The sequence below is a fragment of the Prenolepis imparis genome, unplaced genomic scaffold (assembly GCF_030444845.1).
Source record: "Prenolepis imparis isolate NDT839.2.m4 unplaced genomic scaffold, iyPreImpa1.0 SCAF_6, whole genome shotgun sequence".
NCBI lineage: Eukaryota > Metazoa > Arthropoda > Insecta > Hymenoptera > Formicidae > Prenolepis > Prenolepis imparis.
The window spans coordinates 3,151,376-3,178,682 of NW_028141164.1; the positions used below are offsets into that span (position 1 = coordinate 3,151,376).

The window sequence follows — 27,307 nt, forward strand, 5'->3', positions numbered from 1 at the left end:
TGTCCCTGTCCATGAAAACAAAAATTTTCAATATATAAGAAACAAAGAAATTTTTATATTATATTTTTAGAAATGTGTGTGCTTGTGAATATTAATAATATATTTCTACATGTATTTTCATCATCCGATATAGAGTAGCGTAATCGTATTAGTATTAAGGATTCCACTACATGCATGATAGCAATATATTAAAGATAAACCGATTATTATCGTTTCTCGATCATTTTGTGGAGTTTACGCTGATATAATCGGCTTTGTTCTAATGGAGGAGCCCGATATACAACTATGTGCTCGTTTCTGTATTCATTTTGAAATTATTTTTATATATCAAGAAAAGTATTAAATGTACAATTGCGAAAATTTAGTTATATTCTTGGCACACATATATATTACGCGCGCAATATATTTGTATGTTTTCTATACTGTTATCTAATGGTATTTATAATCGTACAGTGCATGATATTACGCGTGTGCAACTTAAGGAAGACTGTTATAAAACTTGGCACTGTATTAATATATATTATATATATATTCATATATTCGAAATTGGCTGAAAAGACAAAATCTCCACAAAATGATAAGAGCTTTTACCGATACTTTTTTCACGTAGCAATTATACATGAAAAGTTTGGTTGTCAAACTACATAATGTCTATTTAAATATATGCAAAATTTGTAAATTTGGCTTTATAAAAAGTTTACAAACACATGCATATCGTGATTGTATGCGTAATCATCGAAACGTTACGTGAAACTTTTTGTTTATGATCGATATGATTTCTTTTCCTAAGAGAGTATTCAGTATGGACTCTTGACATTGTCATTAAAATTAAAAAAATCGCAGAATGTGTGGATTGAATATAATGTTTAATCTTTAAATATAATTAGGCAATGGAACGTACACTCGAATTGTGAGAAAAGAGACGATCAAGTGCACGATGACAGTCGAGTGGTCAATTATTTATTCACGAGAGTTTTTAGTTATGAATCTCAAAGTTTCTCTCCGTAACGAATCTCAAGTATTACGAAAGGATGCAAATCTTTGAGATGACATTCTTCTCTTTACATATTTACGTTGCTCGTAATATAACATCGATAAATATTTCAATAAACTCAATATCGCGCAAACAATCGTGCAAAACATGTTATTATGATAAAGATGATCCGATTGATCACTGAGAGAGATATATAATTGATATCGATCGCACAAATTCGTGTATCCGAACCGTAATAAATGTCTCGCTCTATCCTCAAAGTTATTTTACATTTTCCTTATAGCAATTCGGTTAAACTCAGAGCAACGCGTGATTAATTATCGCAGTCGATGGCAAATCGATTAGATTCCTCAGATTACGGCACTTAAATCTCGCGTTAACTTGTATTAATAAATTTAACAATTTAAAAGTATATTATAAATACTTGTACACTTCTCCGATGTTAATAATAATATATTAATAATGATGATAATAATATATAATAGTTACGATAAAATTATAATAAAATTATGATAAATTATCATCATCATCGCATATTTGCAACATTGTCCAAATTATCACTATTTGTCATACTTACTTTTTATTAATTTTCTAGATTTAAAAAAAATGTCAATAATTTGCAAACTTGATAACTGTTTTAATAAGTAACTCTGCATACTCTGGTGTTTCTGCGATTCCGCTAGACTAAATTAATAAAACGTATATACGTAATTTGTACGTTTAATAGGATCAACATAGGTTTCGCTAATCATACAATTAAAATCTCAACATATAAATATCACAGCCAGTTAAACAGCGTAAAATATACAGCACTAATAACATTATTTACACAGAATCGTTACGTTAAGATGATTATAATTCTAAGGATGGAGACTTGAAATTCTCTAAACGCAAGATACTTCCGGGTAAATTTTCCGAACAGCAAATGATAATTATATATATATACAGCATACATATCGTGTCTACGTATTACGATCACACGTTGCTCGTAGATTATCGTTGTCCATAGCACATACCGTCAAGGATTGTAATTAAGGTACGCCGATATACACATACGTACGCAAATCACCCACGTTACATGCATATAAATTTATAATAATGTAGGTAATAATTGTCTAAGTAAGGCTGATTAAACGCATTTTTATCCCCTCATAACGAGCCTCCCTCCTTCACTCTTTCCTTCCCGTTTTTATATCGATCGATTTCCCGTTGTTGCAGAAAAATCGCACATATAAAATCATACAACACACGATAACGAGAATCAAAATATCTTCTTCCCTTAAACTCTGGGTATTTGAAAATAATTCTCGATAAAGAGAGAGTAAGTTAATGAAAGAGGAAAAAGAAATAAGTAAGAGAAGAATAAGTCTTTGTAATATATTTTCTCTCTTTATTAGAATTTTGTATGACTAATTGTAAGCTTTGAATGTGCTTAAGAATTTTATTTCTTGAGAGAATAGCTCCGTATAAAACTTTCAGGCGAACTTTCAAGTGCGAATATATATAACTTTCATTCGATAATTATTCGAACTTTAGTTTTAAGAGCACATCTTCAATATATAATGAAACACTTAAAATTGCGACTCTCAAAAGTTTTGAACACAAAGATCTAACTTTAAAAATATAATTCTTAACGCTTTTTATCGCGATGCTATTTTTGCTTATCGAGTTTTTTTTTATCTCGACATCGAATGTTTTACAAATTATTCGTGTCTTCTCTGGATCTCATCTCTGGTTTTTAAAATCCGGTAGGGAGGCTCGGAATCTCCTTGTCGAATCTCTCGCCTAGCTCGGGATCTCGCGTACCCGCGCATATATACGGGAGTAAATGTATCTCAACGGTTATCGAAGTCGCCCTAAACGTTACAAATCCGTAACAAATTTACAGAGGTGTTCTAAATCAACGTGGCAGTAGAATAATGTTCCCCCTCGGCCGCGGAGAGCGCCGTAACTCGAGAGCAGCGTGACTCGAAAATCGCGCCGAACCCACGCTTGATTCTCGTGAAGCTTTTATATTTCGTAGTAAGAGCACTTAATCGCTACGTTTTCTTTTAAACCGAACTACCCCCATCGTGATGTTTCTCTTTCTCTACTATTTCGGGTTACCGCGACCTCGCAGCACGGCGGGATCAGTTTACCGGAGATTTACTGATACTTCTCTTAAGGATAATCCCTTACATGGTAATCATTATTCAGCGTGAATATCATACAGATGACATGAGCCCAGTCCCGCGAGATTTACACGCGTTGCTTTTCAAGTTCGAAGATTGATATCGGTATAACTTTGAGAAATCAACAAATTTGGAATCTCGTAAGAAATCTTGAAATGTAAAAAGTCGATTTTTTTTTCATAATTTTATTAATATTAAAAGCAATAATATTTAATGCTTACCTCGAATCTTCCTGAACTTTTCACTTCTGGTAGCCTTTTATGTAAAGTTTCAGCGAATTCAGATTTGTTAAAAACATGTTAAAATAATCCCTTTATCATTCATAAAAATGGATTAACAGAGGTACATTTTTTTTCAAGATCATACCGATTTTAATCGTCGCTTTCGGAAGAATGCAAGAAGAATCGAATTTCTTCCTCGTTCTTTGCATTCTTCGTTTCTGTCGCTCTAGCAAATTCCATGTTTTGACCATGTTTTAATTGTCGAAAATTTTAGATATATCGGGATGCTCGTGGAGTTGCGATAAATGTTAAAAAAAATGTTCACATCTAGTAAAGGCTACTCTCGATGATTTATAAATATTAAAAAAAATCGTATAATTTTTGCAAACGTGCGAGGAGAACGATATCTCGCTCCATTTCTCTTCTCTTCTACGTGGTGTGATGGATTCATGCGCTTGTGTATCGCTTTCAAACGCGTCCATTTTTTTCTTCTTTCACTTTGCTATGGGAAAAAATGAAATATTCGGTACGACTGTCTCGAAACACTGCCTACGAAGGTGACGACGATCGTTGATTATCGTGGAGGAATGAAAGATTACTTGCGGTTCTGTTTTAATCTCTCGTCGTTGACCAAACGAACAAACGATGTTCAACAAACGACCACATGTGGAAGCGGAAGTCGGAAGCAGTGATGTAAGTGATGGCTTTAGTTGGTCCCGAACATGAGTTAGTAGAGAGTTGTGCAAAAATCATAATTACTTACGATCAACAGCTGATATTGCTCTTAGAAATTAATCGAAATAATGATTTCAATAAATTCTTCATTTTAATTATATTGAAAAAAAAAAATGCAGAGTTTGTTAATAAAAGAAATAACGTCAAAGTTACTTTTTTAACAGATTATTAATAAAAAACTATCTCTAATGTTCATTTTGCTTTTGAACAAAGTTGTACGAATTTTAATTGATTATTCCAATGGAAATAGAAACAAACACATTATCTTTATTTGGTAATGAAGCAAATTTCGATGATTAATTTACAACATAGTAATTATAATTTTTGCAAACCTGCTCCAAGAGTCGCGCATCGAAACGTGTCGACCGTTGCGTCACGGATCTCAGCTCATGGCAACACTACGCGCGTCGAACGTAATGTAACACGCTCTCCCTTCCTCTTTCTTCCTCATTTGACTCTGCGTCTTGACTATTACAAGCTATCTATTTAATTAACCTATACGGTCCTATAATATACGGATCAATTATATCCTGTGGCAGTTATTTACAGTGCGACTCGCGCCGCGACCCCCTGATGTCTGCGCCATCGATTTATATAGGTAAAACGGCGTTCGCCATCGCGCTGACTGTCGCAATTTCGATGGTACCGATTGAAAATCCAACATTGCCGAGTCAAAGTAAAATCATAAACTCATCATCCAGCTGGAGAAGAAGGCTGGAATTCTAAGCGAAAAATTACTTTCACTCGCTACAGTCGATAGTTTATAATTTACAAGAAACTGTATGCTGAATTAATTAAGAAAATTGCCATTCCGTATGCATCCTCGCATCGTTTTTCTTACTCAATTCCGTCCTGGAAGTTACGGGCCGCGGCCCGGTCGCATCTATCCCTATAACGTCGTCTATTTACAGGAACAGCACGATCATGTAATTGAGATATCTGGCGCTAGTGGTACCGTTGAGCTTTGTGCCGCCGCCGCCGCCGCCGTTTTCCTCGTCGTTCTCGCTGGCAGTGTCGCCCTTCGTCTCGACGATGGTGTCGAGCCTCTCCATCATACCCCGCTGGGGATGGTTGTTCGAGCTCTCGCTCTCGGGGGTCTCGTCGGAGTCGATGTCGATCGTCCGATCGTTCACCTGGATCTTCACGACGGCGTCCACCGGATACCTGCTGTTGCCCTCGTCGCTGGAAGACGTCGTCGCGCCTGTCCCGGCGACGCTCGAGGCGATTCCGGCCTCTCGTTCGCAACGCGGACAGATCTGACCGTTGGACGAGCCTTCGTCGCTCTGACAGCGGAAGCAGATCAGGTCGCCGTCGCTGGAGAAGTCGCAGTGCTCGCAGTGCACGACGACGTAGCCGTTACCTCGGCAGAGCTCGCAGATCGGGCTCTCGTCGCCGTCTGTGAGCAAATTGACTGGTTAGCTAGGACGGGTTGCCTTGTGTCGTTTAAAACCGTCGATCCTTCGACAGACAACCTCCGATAGCGGGTGTTGCCTCGGAGATTGCGTGAAACGTCAGCGAGAGATGCGAGTGCAAACAGCGGCGAAATTATTGGTGCGAGAAAAGTGCGGTTGCAACAGGCAGTAGAAAAATTGAGTAATATATCGAGTGCGTGCGAAAAAAGGGAATAGAAAAATATTATATGTATAATGCTTATATAATAGGAGAGTAAAATTGCTTTGGAAGCGCATTGCTAAGAAATAAAATAGCTATATTAAATGATGACAGCGATTCTTTTAACAGAATACTCGAGGATTTCGATATAAAAAAATTACGATAAGAGAATTATAAATATTTTAAAATCTAAATTATTTGAAAAAAATTAAATTTTCATTAAACGGGAGTAAGAATACGAGCTTTATAATTGCGAGAAATATGCGAGTGCGAAAAATCGAGGATCAATTCATGTGTACCAGATTGTGAGAAGACGGCGAATCATGAAAAAACACCAAAGCCATCGAAATTAATGAAGCAAAGCGAACGAACTTGTTCAATCCTCGGACCAGAACTGGTCGAGGTACTCGCCTCTGTCGACGTCACCTCGATCGTCCGTGTCCCTGGCGGTCCATCCGCGCCGTTGCTGCGGGTCCTGCGTCCTGTAGGATCGAGGTGACGTTACCGGTTGCTCCGACTCGTGATGCGATCGGGGCGATGACATCTGCTGAGCCACGCGATCTTGATCTGACGGATGGTGGGACGAGCGCGGGGAGGTCAGCTTCACCGGGCTTCTGTAGGCACGAGAGGTTCCTGGCTCTTGATGCCGATCGTCCATACGCTCCTCCACGTATCTACCGGCGTACGAGCCAGGTGTTTGTGGTCGGTAGGTGCAGGTACGCGTCTTCTGATCGCACTCGCTGCACAGCAGCAGATTCGACTTGCTACCGGGTTGCGAGTCGTAGCCGTTGCAGGTACCGTAGCAATGCTCCTCCTCGTCGCTGTCGAACAGGTGCTGGCTCAAGCTACCGATCGACTTTGTGTCGCTCAAGATCCTAGTGTCGTCCGGCTTCTCTTGATCATTGACATCGTACCTACCGAAAGTTAATATTGGTTGAAAAGTCAGCTTTCTATATATAGTTTAAGAGATGTCATTTATATTACATAATCAAAAAAGTACATCATATCAATCTGAACAGATTATAAATTAATAGGATTGCGATTAACGATGAGAGAAAATAATTTCAAATCACCTGGTATCGGTCGCTTCGACAAGATAGTGACATATCCGCTCGCTCTTGGTCTTGCCGCGCTCTCGCGGCATTGTTTCTCGTTAAATAATGCTCTCTCGGTTTCTTTCATTGTTATCCTCGACGCTCGAGGTCGAGCTCGCCCCGCAGATCTGCATTTCGATTTCAGCCAGCCGGTGCTCGACCTCCCACTGTTGTTGATTCAGCTTCACGCTCATCGCCGCATTCTCGGTCTCCAAACCTTTCAAACGCTCGCGGAGACGCTGAATCTCCGACAGCAGAGCCTCGTGCCCGCCGAACAAAGGTGTCGTGCCCTCGCTCAACAGTTGAGTCATACTGTTGCAGGTCATACCTGTATGAAAGAAGGACATATCGTTGTTGCAGAGATCACGTTCGCCTTTTCCCTCAAATTACATCAATCTTCTCGATTCTTAAGTGCATTATATACATTGCAAATTATATACATTATGTACACACATTACATATAAATTAATACAAATATATATGTTAGTTGTGTAATTTAATATAACAGCTAATTTGAATTCAATAAATATTATTCTCTCACAAAATCGAATATATAAACGGACAGAAGGAGATTGCGAGCGAGGATAATACGAATTCACGAATTTACGAGATCGTTGGCAGTTGGCAGTTGATTTACTTTATGTCTTCTGTCTTATATGAAGACATTTCAACGCGAGACATTTAACGTTTTGCGTGTGCAATATACGGTACTCTTGTCTTATCTATAATCTGTTATTTCTACGATACAAGTACGTGCAAATTATCAATTTGCGTTGAAAGTTATATGAGAAACGTAGAAGGCAAGAAACGCGAGTTGAAACGCCGACGTGTACGAATGCGAAATGAATCCTCCTAGGAGGACGAGTCTTTGTGATTCATTGATGTTGATTAATGCGTGCGAATAGAGTATCTCTCTCTCTCTCCTAATTCGCGTTGTAATAGGATTCGCATATAAGATGAAGCATTACATAACGAGTGCTGATACAATGTACGGATTAGCATCAGCAAACTGCTGATTAATTTACAAATTACGGGTGCGGTTCTACATTCAAAGTTCGACTACTTTGAAGGGGAGGAGAGAAAATGGGGAGAGAAATCCGACATCGACCGAGGGATTTATTTTGATCCTTAACAAAATTGCTATTTATAAGAGGAGAACATCCACATTTTTCACGCATATCCAGGAAGCTGCGATATTTCAAAGCGGTTAAATCGCTATCAGTTTTCGATTCCGATTATTGGGTATCCCCAGCTTGTTATCGCCGACAGCGAAATCTGTCGTTTTAATCGCGGTTTCGCAAAATTATCCACCGAAATACTCTGTAAACGGCAAACGCTTGATTACCGTGGAATTTTCAGTGCGTGGGAAAAGAGGGGGAGGGGCAGGATTTTATTTCCCAAATGACATATAAACGTCGGCGCGAGAAACACGTTAAATCGTTACTACCTATCGTATCTATCGGGGTTAATGGTCGGGCGCTATTTTACGAGTGGCGCCGAGCGTCGCTCGTCATTCATTTATACCGCGCGTGATATTTTGGAATTTACTTTTTTTTCTTTCTTTTTTTTTTTTGCCATTTTATAGCATTGCCGGCAAAGCATCGATCGTTGGCGCATTCCGCTCCGGGTTATTCGCGTCCGGCTGGATTTGATTTGCAACCGGGATCGCGGATATTCTAATCCGATCGACTGCATACAAGATGCGACCGAATCGGATTCTCGTTTACGTAGATGCAATAAAGTCTCTTCCGGAGATACGCGCGACTTTATATAGTTCGTCGATAATTTCTTCGTCATAAAAAAATGATAAACTACTAAAAGTTTTATTAAAATACGCGGCGATTAAATCTGAGATATAGAGAAAATGAGATAGCAAACGAGATGTAGATAATAACGCGAATGATACGATTAATTTCTACGATATTGCGGGAGAGAAAATTTACCTAGACCCCTCGTTTCAGAGTGTTCCTTTGTTCTGAAAATACTCCAGGATGCTCTCCAGGAGGAAACTTATTACGAAACGTTCAATCGAACGTAACGACATCGATAGTTTATGGTATACGGACGTTACACGGCCTTTCTAAAAAAGCTTTTATAGAACGTGAAATATTGATGACTAGAAAGTGAGAGGCTATGAAGGTCTTCCTATTCTCTCTATGTTCGCGCCTCACTTGATCGCGCCAAGTCTTATAGTCTATAAGAAACTACGGTTGTGCGTCAGCAGTTTGCGCGAACATAGCGTCAGCCGTTATCAGCAATGATTTATATACTCTCATATATGATACTATCGCAAGAGAATCGTCAGAGGTAGCGATCGACAATTTTAAAATAAATCCGACGTGAAACAGATTTTATACACAGATATAAAATAAATTTACGATATATTAAGTATAACGCGATAAAATTTCCGTCGTTCCCCCGTTGCGTTTTATCAACGATTGAAAAATATGTACAATTTACATAATTATTCGCTGTTTCGAGTGGCTGATAAAATTATATCTGCAACTGTATTTCTGCATTTGTATTTATATACCATTTTGTTAAATCCGCTTCAATATTCAATAATTCTGAAAAAGATGCATCTACTTATTTTAGTGCTTTTTTATATACTTTTTCACATTGATCTTTAGCATTTTTTATATTTTGAACAAGTATAAAAAATTTCCACTTTCCAATATCCATTATTCAATCTAAAATTATAAAGTAACATTGTTATCTTTCGCTTTCACAGTTAATGAGAATTTAGATTTATTAACTCTAACTATCGATTTTGCACGCGAGTAATAGCGCAGTAGTTACATCCGTCGCTGGCAAGACCATAAGAGGATTAAATTACGGTTTATGGTATGTACACAAATACACGTAGCACATGGGGATATAGAAAAAGTTGCCCGCACATAAAGAGACACAGCAAATGAGAAAAATCCACATTCACCCAGAGAAAGAGAGAAAGAGCCCTTTTGGAGAACGAGAAAATACCTTTTTGGAAAAGAGCCACATATTTGGAAATCACATCACGTACGCGTCGCGGAGGTGAGGGTGGGAAAGGGAGAAACTCACCGGAGTGGGTGGACAGCCTACCGGTGGAGGGTTGCGTGGCGGCCGATTGCGGCGCCCTGGTTGTCGGCTCCTCGCTGCTGGGTCCGCTGCTGACCGCGCTGGTCGGGCTCTCACCCCGGGGTACGTTTGCGTCGCCTATGGCCCTCCCTAGGTCCTGCATGACGCGCGACGTCGCCGGCGGGCTAGGGCTCGGCGAAAACAACGAGGCGGCCGTCGAATACGCGTGGGTCTTGAAGTCCAGGGGTGATACCCACATGTCCTCCAGCGAGATCCGGCCCCGCGACTCCACCAAACCTGGCGTGCTCTGGCATCTGCCTATGGCAGCTATTCAAATTATGATATTAGCACTACAGCGCTCGATTCATCTATTTAGTGGGGCATATGAATTTCTAATTATATTGGATTATCATTTTATTTTCAATCGATGTGTTTCCGCAACACATGACGTCTTGTCATTTTACATTAAATATGATCTGCAGGAATAAAGGTAGGAAATTTATATAGTTAGATATTTGCAGCAAAAATTATTAATAAGGCTTAAGAGATGATGTTTATTCATCATTACAGGATAAGTTATATGCAAATCAAAGAAGCGTGTGCAGTTTTGTTAAAAACAATATTAAAGTCCGAGGGAGATTTAATTTATTCTGTTTACGGTGACTCATTCTGTATAAGAAGAATTATTGTCAGGACAAAATAATTAATATATTCGCAAATATTAATTAACGCACAGTAATACATATTCGTGTTTTATTTACGCACCGAGTTTCGTCTTCGATAAAATTCCTTTTTACGCGCACGGGGGTGGCTTTATATTTTAAAAACTACCACGCGATCTCTCCGATGGTGCGCAAAAAGGGAGAGCTTCGGTATTACCGTCACCGTCAAATTTTTTTTTATCCCTATCTTGTTGAAAATGAAACCGCCACCGTGAAAAGCTCAACTGTCGAAGTCGTCGGAATTTTCGATATACAGGGAAACAACGAGAGGGCCTGGCCATTTATTTAGGAGATATCACTCATTCGCATTGTGAGTTATCCACGCATCGTGGCGTCGTGTTTACGTGCGTCGTGCGTGATACGATCTATATGTGCTCTCGAATTTCCGCTTTTGGGGGTTGACATTTAACCGACGTGCTGACAGTATTCAGTGACATCAATGGTACGTTATTTTGCTTTGACGTGGGTCCTAGGATTGTCGAGCGAAATGTATGATCTCTCTCGGTTCGTTAGGTTTCCCCTTTACGGTATCATCATGGCAAAGACGTTGCAGGGTGAACGAAGGATATTCAAGGAATTCATTATGGCTTACAATTAGTGATAATATCTTGGTTTGTATAAAGTCAGTAAACACGCAATCGTGTTTCGAGGGATACAAAAAAAAAAAAGAAATTTATATAATAATATAGATAAATGCATATAGCACTGCTGGGGGTAGCATCTCTGATCGTTATGTAGGCTTGTGTGGGCTTGGATCAGTTAAATTAAAAATCCTTGTAATTAAAGTGACCTTTAAATATCACGACATCGTGCAAGCAGGTAAATCGCGGATCAAAACGCTAATTGTAGACGCGATGGTATATTCAAAAAAATTGTTATCTTGATGACGCACGAGGTGCATTATTGTGTGCGCGCGCGATTCTTTGTATAGTTATTTAAACTAAAAATCTAAATATATAATATGCAAGTTATATGCAAGCGTGACTTTTTGCAAAGTTGCAGTTTTCACTTTGAAAGACTTGTTAGCCCGGTCTGCAAAACTCGCAGAGTGCAGACTTTTAAAAATTGATAACGTTAATAAGAGACGACGTCTTTTTATAAATTTTTAAGTTAATTAGAGTACATTGCACCCCGATACGAACGGATAAGTATCTCGTTCTTGGCATCGCATACGCGTGCAACTTCTTCCTCTCTTAATATAACTCGCTGCCGTAACTCACGCTACGCATTATACTTATTACAGCGACCTAATTTCTCATACGTCATCCCGACCCCATAGAGCAAAAGTACATTAACTGCGCGATGCGCGAGATGAGCATTGAGTGAAAGTCCATCGTTCTGATGGTGATGAATGACGCTTGAAGAGCGTTTACAAACGAAATAAGTTTCTGCAACGCACTCCGTAAGCGGATTATCGAAAACTGCAACGATGGACTTGCTCACGTTTTCCAAAGAAACGAAACAGATATCCCTCTCAAGAAGATACTTGAAGTATATCGCATTTTATTCAGCCCTGCCTTCATAGCTTCTAAAATACAGCGTATCAAAAATATATTTTATTTTTATTATAAATATAATAAAAAAAATATATAATAAAACATTTTTTAGACGTGTATAAAAAGTAATGTTTGTTTAAAATAATTGATTCTTAGATTTACATCTTTTAATTCTTTCAACCACTTTTTTGGCCGCACGCTTCTTTTTTCATGTTTTTCACTTAAAAAGGGAGTAATTATTTTATTTTAATTTAAGAATGTGTGATACCGGATATTTTCCTTTATTTTTCTTAGTTTGCCTTCTGATATTTATTGGTGAACGGACATGGTATAGCGGTTCCGGGACACGTCTACGTATATCCGCACATTTTTTACCAGAAAACGAGGGAAGAGACGCCGGAGGGCTTTCGACCTCGCATAGATACGCTAAGCCGTAGGCCGAAGTTGATCCGTCGTCCTATCGCGGTATATATTCTGACCGTCGTTTCCGCGTATTCCGGATCAACGAGACGCCCGGAAGGAAGGAATTGCTGGGACTCTTGCCGCCATTTATCTCCATCAGCGCGCGGCATCGACTTTCGCCTCTGTGAGTACCCTCCGACCCCGTTCATTCTTCGCGGCTTTTACATATGCGAAGAATTAGGTCACGAAAACATTTCGCATGCGAACGAGTAAATCTCGAGATAGAGAGATATCGGGATGGAGAGATATTCGCCCATTGTGCCGTTTACGCGTTAATTTCCATCTCGGTTTATCTACCATGCCCTCGGCATTAGACAGATAAAACGTATGGAGGAAACAAATGAAACAGATGGCGGATTCGCAGTACGTGTAAGCAATTTCTTTAGATAAAAAAATTTGAAGTTTGAAATATAAACTTTTTTTAAAATAAGAGTGCACCATCAGAAAACATGAATGAAATTCATTATAATTCAAAACGTATTAAAATTCATTACTTTCATTTTTTCCTCATTATCTCGAATACTTCTCTGGAGGATTTATTTTCAAAAATAAATGGTACTTGAAAACTAACGGCACAGAGAGAGTTCTTCATTTTACAGCTCCGTCTTAAGATGGAAAAGAAGTGTGCTCGTTCATATCGAGGAATACAGCGTTAAGCGTTAAGTGCCCATTGAAAGTTCCGCGCTTTGAAATATATCTTTCAAACGCTTGACTGAAGTTCAATGACCGAAAATCTCCAAAGACATTAACGTGGGAATATCGACGATCACGTAGCGCGGTGGCGTTCAAAGAGACCAGCGAGATGAAGACGCGATTTCGTTGCCCTTTCAAAAGATTTTCGTCAGCGCATGTTGGTAATAGGCGCACGATGAGAGAGAGAGAGAGAGAGAGAGAGAGGGAGGGGAGAGGGTCGAAGGAGTTTAATTAATTAATCCGGAACGATGGCGCGCGCGCGCGCAAAAGCAGCCACCCTTTGCTCACCACGCGGTGTTAGGTTGGCGAAGTTCGTCGTGTTACGCACCAAACTTTCGAGCAGTGCCGTTACAGAGAACTGCGGTAAAACATAATACAGTACTTATCCCTCGCAGCTTTGAAAGAAAAATACAATTTCATTCTCTTTATGGTTGAGTTTTTAATCTAACAGGAGGGTTAAGAAAAAAAAGAAGTTATTTTTCTTTATAGAAGATGTAAGCAGATGTAAAGTGATATAGGGGTTGTTGCGACACCCCTCTTTTATATCGGTGATTCTCGAGTAAAAGATTGAGAAAAATAAATATATATATTTAATTCGAGCAATTTTAATCATTTTAATGCATTTCTCAATTACAAGTTAAGTTTAAAATTTTATACGAGGACGAGATGGAAAGTTAAAAATTGTTTGTATTGACACATCTCTTCGCGCGACGACGTTTTATCTTTCCACCGTTTATATATACTTATACCAAATGTCCCATTTATTTTTCGAAAACTATTCTGTAGAAGAGGGAAGCCTTCAAAAAACGACTTTTCATACATGACATTCCATTTGCGTTATATGATCATTGCGTTTGCGGAAGAAACGAGGAAGGAGAAGGGTTAAAAGTACCGCGAGCAATTTTTCAGCAAAAATAGAGCTCGAAAAGAATGTTTTGAACGACGGTTTTTTGAAAATAAAAGGCGAGCAATGAGAGAGAGACACGTTGATAGCGTTTAGCCCTCGAGGCAGTCAACTCATAGTGTACATATATGATCTCTTTTAGGCGCGTGCATGTATTTTACCACAGTTGTCACAAAACTCGAAAGAGATGGAAGAAAGAAGATAGAAAAAAGGCTGCCTCTTTCATTAATTCTTAGCGTCATATTTCATTATATAAAAATTACAGTTCGTGGAGCGAAAGATGAGAGAAAATTAATCTTGACCGGATAAGTTAATAAAGAGTTAATTCAACCTCTTATGAATAAAACTCGAGCAAAAGTTAATCAAAAGATAAAAGGATCGTGAGAAAGTTTATTATAAAACTATGATTCCATTTTTATCTCGAAACACGCGACAGATTAAAAAAATATTTTTTAAGGATCGATTACTCTCGCAGACGGAAAATTCAGTTGGAGTAAAATTTGACCGCAAATAAAGTGTTTCTTATCGGGATGTAACTTGGTTCCTTACATCGAGCATAGGTGAAGCAAAGTAATACGAATTTCGCGACAGCGTCGAGCTATGTCAGATCTATACAAGGATGTCTTTGCAGTTCAGCTACCTTGAAACGTTACTCGAAAATGTAAGGGTACAATGTATCAGCTTCAAAGACATCTTTAACAACTATCATTATACACGCCCGAAACTACAATCAAGTGTTCCACGTCGGTTAATTCGTTAATGCGCCAGTGTCGAGAGCGTATCTTGATAGAATCCCTCCGCGCTTTGGTCCCCGGTTCAAAGTTCTTCGAATAGCATCCGCGCCTTGAAGAACTTGCGTTGTGCCGAAGGCACGTAAACTTCCGCGTCTAGCTATTTTAACGACGATAACGAGGAAAGTTTCAGGCATCCGCGGTGTTTCTGTCGCGCCCTTCAAGCAGGTCGCGAAGAGCGACACGTTTTGCTGTCGAATTCGAATCTGTTTCGCGTGACTCTGAAGACAAGTGAATTGAAAAGGAGTTCTCAGCGTATTTCCGACGCGATACGTCTCGCAGATACCGACTTGATTTGCACGAACAATCTTTGATCCACTTTCAAAACATATCTAACAATAAGATGTATAAGAATAATAAGCAGAATTATAAAAGAATGTCGGTCCTATATCATTTCCTCGAGTATTTCTCAAACAAGCGACACAGATTTTGGAGAGTTGAAACAACGTCCTAATCAGCTAATTTAAAATTTGATTTTGTCCCTTTTTTCAATTATTGATCGTATCACAGTGTCTCTTATCACAGTAAAAAGCCTGGCGAATTTTGTTTCGAAAGGCTTTTTATTTTTTTCTATAACACTCTCAAAAGTTGTTTCAACCCGACGTTATAAAGAATGGCCTCATCGACCTTCCCCGTCGCTGTTAAAAAGAAATACGATAGCTGTTTGTATATACTTGATGCGCGCGATGCGGAGACGAGACAGGTTCGACTCACCTTTCTCCAGAGGGGCTCTCTTGTACTTCTCCAACCTCTTGACAGCGACGGCTTCTAGACGTACCCTGGCAGCCGGATACTCCTTGAGCACGTCCCACATATCCTTCTTGTTGAGGACGAAGAGGTCCGAGTAGCCGACCGAGCGCACGCTGGCTGTTCGCCGGTTACCTGCGTCGATGTAGCCATTTATTGGTTATCGGGATGCATCAAGCTTTCTTACGTAACCGCGCATCGTGATCGATCAGTGTCGATCGAATCTGTTCGCCGCATCTCTACAGCAGATTCACTGTATCGATCGGATGTTCGATCGATTCGGAAATGCGCGTTGTCCCGATACGATTTAAACTTTCTTTCATTCAAGAATCTTTGTTACATATATCGTCCTACATCCTATCACACGCAAAAAAATTTCTAGATGTCGCAACAAAAATTATCGCTATTTTTTGTATCTGATAGAATATCGTTTGTCACAGATAGAATTATCGTTTGTCACAGATAGAATTTTTTAGTTCTGTCTCTGTGTCATTTAGATTGATTACGTGCAAAATATATACGATATTACAATATTTGCTAATTGTTTATCTACCTCAGTTAATTTTTCGCACCTACAAAATTTTTGCTATAGTTGCAAAATCATTTTTTTTAGTGTATAAAGGCTGCATTTAGCCTCGATAAATCCATGTTAATCGGGTCAGATCGTTTTTCTGACTTGTTAGAGGCGGTTTAATCGTCCGGCGTTTGTTTTCCGCTGATAAATTGATGGGTGATAATGGCAGATACGAATTAATTGTTGCGCGGTTTACTGTATCTATCGAATGTTTTTTTTCGCGATTTTTCGCGGAATCGAATGCAGCTGGTAGTTTTTCTCTAAGCGGAGAAAAGGCTAAACGCGCTCGCAAACTACGCTATATAAAATATATAGTTTGCCCAATGTGATAGTGACGAGAGCCATTATTTGTAATTTTAATTGGTGTCAACGATATTTTATGTATCAGCGTTTTATAAAAGGATGCACAATGAACGAAGAGCGAGGCAATTGCTTCAGACAGACGTCCAAAACGCGGCAGTAACTCACGAGCCGGATAAACTTTATATATATATTTAGGAAGAAAGACTTAACTGTTAGATAAATGTTACGTTTGGAAGTCTCGCTTCATTAGTACGCTACGAATGCACCTGAGTCATAATACAAATTGTAATAATTAAGCTAAGACGACGGAGAACTCTACCGTTGATTGAAAATTATGCTTTCGTATTTATGTGTGTGTGGGTGTATTATATACTTTACTGTAATTGTAGTATGCGGCATGCGTTTCTCTCTATCACGGAGGGAATTATAAATAGCTCCCACAACTTGTGTCATATATTATTCAGAAAGTTTTCACGTCTCGAACTGCAACGAAGTCCGTTTCAACCGCTTTCGGTCAAACATACCGGAACGCGCTTAGAATCGTTAATTGTATAAAAAAATATTAAGGAAATGCAAATTTTGTTTCCGTATTTCTGAAGTATTTGAATTACATATTTGCAACTTTTTTTTTGCGAGTCCGATATATATTTTCGAACCTCAAAATATAAATAGTGCTTTATTTTACAAATTTTTTTTTTTTTTAATCTCGAAACGTATCAGATACTTTTTTTATGCTAATTTTATTCATTGTACGCTTATTGTGTTTGACTAATATTTTAACCAAATAATAATACTAATTTTGCGATTGATTTGACATTATAATTAATTAATATAATTTTATGTTTTTCATACAGAAAATTTCGAACGAATTTTGGCGAATATATTTTCATAAAAAATGTGTAAGTACTTTTTTGACGACGTGTAAAAGTTTTACCTCATTTATCACGATATATCGTTCATTTGAATAATTGTGAATGTATATCGAGATATTTGCTGTAGTTTTTTTTCGATAATGACCTCTTCTTATCAGTTGCATCGCATGATGCATTGCGAACTGGTTATACATAATGTTAATAGGTTGCAAATAGACAATATAAAGTATATATCAATATTTGATAGTGAATATATATTGTTGAAGGGAGACAGTCTATTTTGCCTTTTTTTACTAAAATAGTTTCTAATTCCTTCTTATGTAATTAAATATGTAATTAAATATGTAAATAATAAAGATAAAATGACAAAATGGGCTATCTTCCTTCATGGAGATAGAGAGGTAACCAAGTTATATATCTGATATTTCACAAGTTAACTAAAAACATAGGATGCCAGAAACTACTATAATCAAATTGTATGCGCATAAGTATATATAGGTATATACATATATATATATATATATATATATATATAAATATATGTGATAATATAATTGGCGGATCCGAATGCAGGTTAATACATTCGTACGAGAGAAATTAGCACGCATCAGCAGTAAATTACAATAATCAATAGTAGCCTAAAGTCAGATAGAATGATGGAACAAACTGTGAGAAAGATATATGAACAGTGCAATGAATAGTAATATGGTAATATCGCATGAAAGTGGAAACGCTGGTAGAAAGCATTTGTAAATGATGGTCGATCGCGCAATGATAATTTCCATAAGCGATCGAAACCCATCTACATAAGAGCTATAAATAACCCATAATATTAGCCATAAATAAATATCAAAATACCTTGGCGCTACACTGATTTATAAGCGAACGAGCTTGTGCTGTTTTTTTTTTTTTACAAATGCCATTCTTCAATTATTATAGATACGTAACAATTAATAAATATGCAAATGGTAGAATAAAATATGTGACAATCTCAGCGTGACGTGGCAGCACCGATTGTGAGAATCAAAGACATGATGCTGAAAAGGGCGCGAGTAAAAATCTGTGAATTGATCCAGAGTTTTAAGCCATTTCTTCTAATAATAAAACTACTAGAAAGCGAAATAGAAATGATGTGTGTATGTGTTTGTGAGCGCGCGCGCGTGCACACGAATGGCTAAAAATATATATATTTTTCATCAAAATTTTATCGACCGGTACGCCTCGCAAGAAGCTAACTCTCCTCGTCCGCAATTTCGATCAGCACATCTATATACGTATATTTTCGAATAAAAAAGAAAGAGTTAATAAATAACTCTGCGTTATCGAACGAACTTTTATATTTTTAGTCTCTTATTTTTTTCTGTAAACGCAGGTGTCACCAAAAATTCACGGTGATCGCGTCGTAAGAAAGAAAAGAACGTCAATTTGATATTTGACAATGTATATTATAATTCGGTTGGTCGTTCCGGTCGATCTCGCATAAAGAAAAAAAAATAAAAAATAAAAAAAAAAGATAAAATGAAGTACAGAGTAGCCGTGAGAAAGATTGTAGGGTGGAGACTAAAGGGCAATACGTGTCACGGGCCTTATTCGAGATGCGTCGACCTTCTCGCAACGACCTACTCCGCCGCTACTATGTGTTTGCGTAATTCAATTAACGTTACTGTTTACTGGAAAAGCAGAGCGTTATAAAAACTTTGGTTTGGGGCAAGCATGAGCGAGATTCAAATGCGATTGATATGTTGTAACGTGGCTGAAAACGCCTGCGGAATCCGCAGAAATATATCCTCGGAACGCGATGGATACCTTGTTATCTACAAGTAAAATACTTCCGCTAATATTGCCCCGTTTTTGTTGCAAATACAATATAACTGAGTAATCGAGCTTGTGTTTACCGAAAAAGCAAGCTAGGACAGCCGCTGGCATAAATAATAAGGGAAATTCTTTATCAACTATTAAAAGGAAAAAAAAACACAGAGTATATTATAAAGAATTAAAATTTTTTTAAATTTAATAACAACGCGAAGATCGCGCGCTCAGAAAATATACGAGAAGGGAATTCAATTTAAAATGGATTAAGATCATTCAAATGGGACTAAAGTGCGCGATTCTTATTAATTCAAAGTTTCTTCACGGCGAACGTAAAGGTTCGCTCGCGGAAAAAGAATTTCAGGAAGGATGTCTTCTGATAGAAGAATATAAAGTTCGTGCCGTTTCCGAGGCGATTCTTCATACACACGTATTGACGACCATTGGGCGCTTATTTTTTTCATTTCAGGAATCATTCGAGCAAAAGACAAAGAGAGAGAGAGAGAAAGAGAAAAAGGTAGAGAGAGAAAGAGAGAGCCGGTCCTCGAAAACAAGAACGAGACCTGGTATCGATCCCGCACGACGACGTGCACGTGCCGACGGCTTCATTCTGATAGACAGGGGCAATAGGATTGTCGATGCAGAGAAATTGGAGCGATACTTTGCATTGCCAATCCTCTTTTCACTCTCGTCAGGGACAAACTCCCGGAAGATGCACAAGTGATTGGGACGGTGCTTTGGGAACCGGTTTTTCTATCGCGTCCATTAAATTGTGCTAGGGAATATATAAAAGTGGAAGAAAAATATTGTTCTCCGTTCATTCTCTCTTCTTTGTCAACATGCGCGCGACGAATAATTATTATGAGTTTGCACTAATCGACACTGTTCTCCGGTCATTTGATATAAATTACTACTGGACGTATCAATGGTGAAACGCTCAATGAAATTCATTTTTCTTGAGATTTATACATATATAGTTTGCGAATCTATTTATTATATATTTTTATTATAAAAGGAAACAATGCTGTGTGTTTTCTTTTTTTCGTATTTAAAAAGCGATTATTCGATCCCCATTTTACACTTGAATAATGTATGTGTGAAAGGAGGTAAAACCCGATTCAATAACTAGATTTCACACTAAATTTACGGTAAATTTAGTATCCTATATATTCTGCGACAGAGCCGGTGATAATAGGAAAGTATCGCGTACGAGCAGAAAAATCGTTCATGGTAGATAATGTACGTCAATCACAATTAAACTAGAGAACTTTTTTTACGAGAAAATATTGTTATGCCCATATAAATAAAAAGAATATAACTCGATTAATTATCGGATTATTTATTTTGTATCTATACGTAAATTTAAATTTAAGTTTCAAAGATTACGTTTGATTTTGATATATCCCGAAATTTCAAAGTAAGTTCCTTATAATACAATATTTATCCTGCGCATTCTCTCTCGAAAACAAATTAATAGTTATGGGAAAAACCTGAGGTAATGCTATAATATATCGAGATTTCTGTAGATAACAAGAGATACATCGTTCTACATTATAAATGAACAATAATAAGGTACATGCGCAAGGTATATATCGACATATAGTTTATTAAAAAAAACCTATTTCAAGTATTTTTTTCAATCATCTTACTGTTATGGAATCTCCATTAATTTTTTAAAATCTCATTTCGGATTTTTCTTAAATCTTGTCTATTTCTTTTACCAATGCAATCGTCAAGAATCAATATTTCTATTGTAAATTACTAATATATATATATATTTTTTTCTGTCGTTGCGTGAACGTCAATCGCAATTAGAAGGTGAAGATCGACAAGTGGGACGAGTCTGCGAGAAAAAGAGAGATAGTGAAAAATTGCTAGAGAGATCGTTTTTAGATCGGCTCATACCGGCTCGACGGCTTGCCCTCTCACAGAGTGGTAAGAACGTGAAACGTGAAAACGTGATCGTGAAAAACGAAGGGGGACAGCTCACGGGCCCCTGGTCCGTTTGGAATATTTACCGCACTCTTTACCTGCGGTCCCCATATTGAGAATGCTGATCTCCCCGAAGTAGGAACCCGCCTTAAGGGTGGCGAGCACCGTCTTCCCGTTGTCGGCCACCACCTGCAGTCGGCCCCTATTCACTATGTACATCTCCTTTCCCACCTCACCTGCAATCACGCAAAAGTCACATCCAATCAAAACATTAATTATTTCTTTGGTCTCTTCTTACTTTTTCGCGTTCAATTTAATCGAGACACTTGCGCGTATTTCAATATTTCTGAAATAATAATTACAAGTATATATATATACATATATATAAAAAACAATATTATATTTTCTTCATTTTAAAGAAGAAAAAGTTTCGTAAACACACTTGGCACGGAATCCAACTTTTTATTCACGTAATATTTTTTTATGAATCTATAAAAATAATCAGTCCTCAGTGCCTCATTGGTCGGAGTGCAACCGTCAATGTACTTCAAGGTATACGAGAGCTGGTCTGTCTATCTATTATATAATAATAATAATAATAATAATGCTGCTCGTATTACTCCACTCATACGACTGCCGTCACTGTTAGCGACATATCTCTCGATGCAGGAAGAAGAAAAAAAAGTAGAATAATGTAAGAGCTTATATTAAGACTTCAACATACGCGCATTATCCAGCCATTGTCTTTTTCTTCCTTTTCAGGATAAAAAGAGAAAAATAATAAAACATAAAAATTAATCCAACATTAGAGAGAGAAATCGACTTAATAAATGTTCAACGTTTGCGACGCAGAGACAGAGAGAAGGAGAAAGAGAGAGCGAACTGCGCCGTCAGTAGTCAGGCAAGTAGTAACGGTCCGTCATAATTCCGACAGTGATCGCGCGACGCGAAGATGCGCGACGAGCGAAGTCACCCATCAAAGGGGAGGAGACATTGCTCATCGAAAGGAATAATTTTTTTGAAAGCAGGGAATGAAGGAAAGACAAAGAAATGATTTGGTCTTCGGTATCTTTGGCAAACTGAAATTATTCGCACGACTGCTCACGCTTCGAGAATGAATATTAAACAAGGAAAGTGTCAATCAATATCTCGCGCTTTTATTTGTGCACGATCTAGTATGCGAGTGTTTTTATTTTATGGGTCATGAATATTCAGGCGATATATAGGCGATATTTTTCAAAACGAATTCTGCTTCAAACAGATTTCTTGGTATCAGAAAAATGACTCTAGCACATAAATATCGTTAAAATAATTTCGTGAATCGCGTTCTACAAGACAGATATATAAGTCAAAGGAGAAATTTCTCTCACATTTCGTAACATTAGAGGGTTTAAATTAAATAAAAAAGAAACACCCTTTTATATGATTACGACAAATGGAAACATAAATTGGTAGCGCGATTTTGTAAGAGTATATTCAATCCTGTTGTGCTTAAAAGAAAATACAATTCCGGGGGAGCGTTGAAAGACTATACTTGAGCATGGTGGTGTTGGTCAATATTATTTACGAACTGATCCTCCATGCGACACTAAACTATACCGAAGCAGTTACGCAGACCAGTGTTTCTTTCCTTCGTATTGATGCCGAACGGCGGCAGTCACTTTTTTCGTCATAAAGTAAAAATATTCACCTACCCTTGGCGGGTCTCCGCTTACGCTATTAGCGACGAGGACGATATACATAGACAGAGAGAGCGAGAGAGAGGACGAACGATCATTTTTCACGCCCATAGTACATCGTTTGGCGTGCTTCCAACATTACATTCCATAAGCAGAACACATTGAATTCAAAGGGAGGGACCGAGCGCGAGGGAAGGAAGAAGACCGCAGAAGGTCTAGGGTTCATATCCTCGAGGGGCCATAAATGGGGGATGGGCGAGGGCGCCGCGTTGATCTAACGGAGGCGCATTTTTTATTTAAATTCTAACTTATGGTGTTAATTCTCTTCCACGCTAAAGTAGAGTATAAGGAGAGTTTGCATAAAACATTCGACCTACCGTCCAAGTGCTCTCCTCTTTCGAGAGGAAGTGGAGCCTCCTCTCGAAAGAACTATGACCCGAGATCTTACCTTTGCGGCAGATGTAGTCGCCGGGTGAGAAGAGAACGGGCCGTAGTCGCAGCACCAGCTCGCACAGGAAACCAGCCTCCGTGTTCTGGAAGATCTCGACCCTCCTCAGCGTGTCCAGGTGCACGTTTATCGCGATCTCTGCCTTCAGCTTATCTGCAACGCACGAAGGGAATGCACATTTATATAACCCCGCAGTACGAGAGAGAGAAAAATGTGTGGGAGACTTAAATTTACGAGTTAAAAATACAGGGGAGAAAAAGAGAGCAATTTTTTGCCTTTTTAACGCCGAACGTGCAGAGAATACAATTTATATAGAGTGTAATATAAAGTATTTATTTTTAATTAATTTAACAGGAGAGATTTAAAAATTATACGATAAACAATTTACTATATTTCCATATTTTTCCTTTATTTTAATTTGATATTTGAAATTTTCTTTCCCGATAATACAATTTTTGCGCGGAACAATTTGCAGACTCGTATAAATACCAGCGAAAGTTGCAAAGCGTTAAAAGATTGTTGTTTCGTTGCGCTATGTTGCACGACAATTTTAACCTAAAGTTTTTAAGCGGCACGTAAAACTGTTCCTGCGAGCAGAGGTGTACGTGTTTTTTTTTTAAGGCAGAGTCTCATTAGCCGGAGACACTTCGTTGAACTTATCATTTGCAAGATATGAGGATCCAAAAAAAGCTTGTCGCAATTAGAAGGTATACATTTTGCAACCTCGCACACCCGTTGCAGAAAAAGGAAATGCTTTTCAACAGATATAATGGATAGTAAAGATGTCGAATCGTCATAAATTGTTTACAGAGCCATGAAGACACTTGCCAAGATTTTATCTCGGGCGTTCGGAAAGTACGTTGATTTAAATGTACACGTCAATAATATCGCTGAGACTATCTTTTTATATTTTGTGGATTTATGTAAATAATATTTATTATCAGATCGAAATTATCGAAAATTGTATCAAAGAAAATTCTGTTATAAACATAATGTATTCATCGTAAAACACTATATAATTATAATTTCCAAATAAATATTGTAAAATGTTTATAATAATTTGTGCAGAAACTAATTTTCATTACAAAGCGAAACTTCTCTTAATTGTCTGATTTTAATGTTTACATGTTCTTTTCGAGATATATGTGTGTATAAATTTTGCAAAAAGTACTTATTACTGTAAATTACATGTTAGCTAATTATTTCTCGCTTTGAAATTTAATTATTTTAAATCAAAACCAATTCGGCTCTTGTCATTACAATCCTGTATCACACGGTACAAATATGTTCTCGACTGAAAATGCAATTAATAAGTGAATATCTCTGATTAACTGCCTATTGTAGTAAGTATTGTAGTAAGTTATTAATAATTATACATACTCTCGTGGAGGCTAATGACAGCATAAACTAAGATTAATATTGATTGTCAAATATAATTATAAAGCGTTATTTACCGCATGAATCTTTGATTAACACAAGTGAAGTTTAGTATTGTTACCATTGTTGTTGATATAATTAGTAACAATATGTGCCCTGGAAATTGGTAGTTGACCTAGAGGCACGTCGACTATACACAAGTGCACACGCTTGTTTCTGTCGTTATTGCAGCTATGGAATTAGCGCTAAGTTTCGCAAATTAGCGCTAATTGTGATTACGCAAGCACTACGTATTGTAAGTATCGGAGTATGCGGGCATTTTTTTGCCCGCGTAAGTTTGTCGTAGAGCGATCGATAACGCTTCGTTATTAACGCATAATGTAGCCTAATTGCTCGTCTCTGCGTCGGCGTAATCCGATTATTATCGTCGCGCAAAAATGTACATACGTATCGCCTGTTTTGTCATGTGTGTGCTGCTATAGGCTGCTCCGATAAAATTACATTTGCAAGGAGAATTATTGAAAATAGAAATCGATTATCATTACGTTACATCGAGAGGACTTGAAAACTTTTTGAAAAAAAGTAACATAATTTGAAATTAACAAATAAAAGTTTCAGATTAGTTGTTCGCTAAGAAATGTCGATGTTATATACGCGCGGAAAAATGTTCGACGTTATTAGTTTCCGATATTATTTTTCGAGTCGTTATCGGTCGCGTTTTCAGCTGGATCTCTCTCTCAAACGACGTACATATATATATGTTGAGAATATCTTCGCGCCATAATAGCCTACAATTTTTCATCTCACACTAATATTCAATTTTCCAACTCTCCGTTATACGCCGTGCATTACACTTGGAGACTTTACAACTTGCGTCTTATGGCGGGTTTATTGCGCCGCGAAATGCGTCGTTCAAGGGAACGAAACGTTTCCAGAATGCTGTCCTGGCGCTCGTTTCTTATACTCACCATGGAAAGGCGGGTTTGAATTCGCGCATCGCGATGAAATAATAACGTTTCTTCCCAACAATTTATTCCCCCCTTTTAAGAACCCCCTTTTCTCCAAACTTTGTTAACTATCCTTTTGAATATCGATTCTTCGCAATTAAATAAAGTGATGAATGTGAGGTGAAAAGTTGGATTTCTCTTGCATACATATTACAAAAGCTGCGATAAATCGGTTGAATGAAAGAATACGAAACATATTTTTCTCTTGTTGAAATAAAAAGATTCCCGAAATAAGACTTATAAATGTAAAATCCGATTACTTTATTATGCTTTTTCTTTTTCATCGTAAGAGCAGAGTAATTAAATGATGAAATAATAATGAAAAAATAATTGCAAATTTTATCGCTTATGCTAATACGATAAAAACTGCTTATTACGAGCGTATAAAAAAATCAGTCGACGTTTTCTCAAAAGTGAAATAAAATATTTTCGAGAAATATATTTGTCACGAAAGCTTAGAGAGAACTGACAATTTTCCTCTTAGCGGGAGTTTGACTTTGCATTAAGCACTGTATATCTGGTGTAATAAATTTCAGCGTAAGTCTCTCTATGTATGTGTGTAGCATGTAAGTACTTCCCGTTCCTTCTAGTTTATTCGCTCCTGTATATACACGCGCATATTTTATGTTGCATACAGTCTGTCTTATAATGCATCGCGAGCAATAAAATTATTATTAAGCTTTATTTAGCATTTTAATAGTAAATTTCTAGCAGTAATATCGTTTCTCTCCAATAATCGGCGAGTTTTGTCTTTAACAGTCGGCTTATAGAAATGTATCCAAGTTTTACGCAGGCAGTGAAAAACAGTTCATAAAGTTTACGAAGAATAAACACGCGTATTGTGAACGTAAATGAAAATAGTCATGCGCGCGCTATTACTATAAATCAGTAAAAAGTATACGATTATATAAAACAGTGAATATATTTATGTTTAGTTATAAAAATAAACAATCGCTTATATATTTTCATAACAATCATATGTGCCGCAATAACAGTAAACGTTCAAGTTATAGCACGCAATGTATGCAACGTACGCACGTAAGGTAATGGATTTCGGTATTTATTATGCAAATTAGTCATGCAAATTTTTTTGTTAAATTGCCAAGAGGGGAAATTTAATGCGAGGTGAAGAATTAATATAAATTTTTCAATAAAAGCTGCAAACTTTCAAAGTGTACATTTTTTATTTGCGTCTAGTTGGGAAACAACTTGGCGAAAATTTGCCGTTTGCTCTCGCGCGCGGTTGCATTAAAGGGTGACCGATGTTGGCAACCGTATATGGTAGCCTCTGCTTACGTGTCGGTTTGTTGGCGTTTTAGTTTGCAGATCCTGCCAGCAGTTGCGAGATCAAATGTTTCCCGTGAAATTATATATGCCAACACCGTCGAAAGGCGGCAATATCATTTCACTGCTGCCCGTAAACATTCGCCTCGCGTAACTTGCAATCCCCCCGTTATTTAACTAATATAAATTGCAATTAAAAATGCAAACTTTTCCGGAGAATTTGCGATGCAAAAGGTTACATTAGTTATACGTTCGTTGAATTATATCTTTTTAAAATAGCGCAAAGCTTGACCCGACCACTTGCATAGATTTTATAAACTGTGT

At 37.7% G+C, this 27,307-nt stretch overlaps 3 protein-coding genes across 7 annotated transcripts in view; 2 read left to right on the forward strand and 1 right to left on the reverse strand.

Annotated features, from left to right (window-relative positions):
* LOC145937181 (uncharacterized) overlaps window positions 1–27,307 on the forward strand; it is an 80,834-nt gene that overhangs the window by 49,890 nt on the left and 3,637 nt on the right. The window lies entirely within an intron of this gene.
* Window positions 4,937–5,719, forward strand: LOC145937027 (uncharacterized). Its single transcript, XM_083039770.1, has one exon. The coding sequence runs from the start codon at window positions 4,937–4,939 to the stop codon at window positions 5,600–5,602; it is 666 nt and encodes a 221-aa protein (XP_082895896.1). The 3' UTR covers window positions 5,603–5,719.
* Window positions 6,507–27,307, reverse strand: part of LOC145937177 (cyclic nucleotide-gated channel alpha-3) — a 163,600-nt gene continuing 142,799 nt past the window's right edge. For 4 of the 5 annotated variants that reach the window (XM_083040087.1, XM_083040089.1, XM_083040091.1 and 1 more), the window contains 6 exons: window positions 23,316–23,468; window positions 21,275–21,424; window positions 15,666–15,833; window positions 9,887–10,210; window positions 6,806–7,154; window positions 6,507–6,646 (listed from right to left, as the gene is read on the reverse strand). In XM_083040087.1, the coding sequence (XP_082896213.1) occupies window positions 6,886–7,154; window positions 9,887–10,210; window positions 15,666–15,833; window positions 21,275–21,424; window positions 23,316–23,468 (1,064 nt within the window). In that variant the 3' untranslated portion in view covers window positions 6,507–6,646; window positions 6,806–6,885. The remainder of the gene's footprint in view (window positions 6,647–6,805; window positions 7,155–9,886; window positions 10,211–15,665; window positions 15,834–21,274; window positions 21,425–23,315; window positions 23,469–27,307) is intronic. The other variant, XM_083040090.1, reaches the window with a different exon arrangement.

What these genes read in the sequence shown, in the direction of transcription:
- LOC145937027 (XM_083039770.1), top strand. Translation starts at nt 4,937, where the DNA reads ATGCATCCTCGCATCGTTTTTCTTACTCAATTCCGTCCTGGAAGTTAC.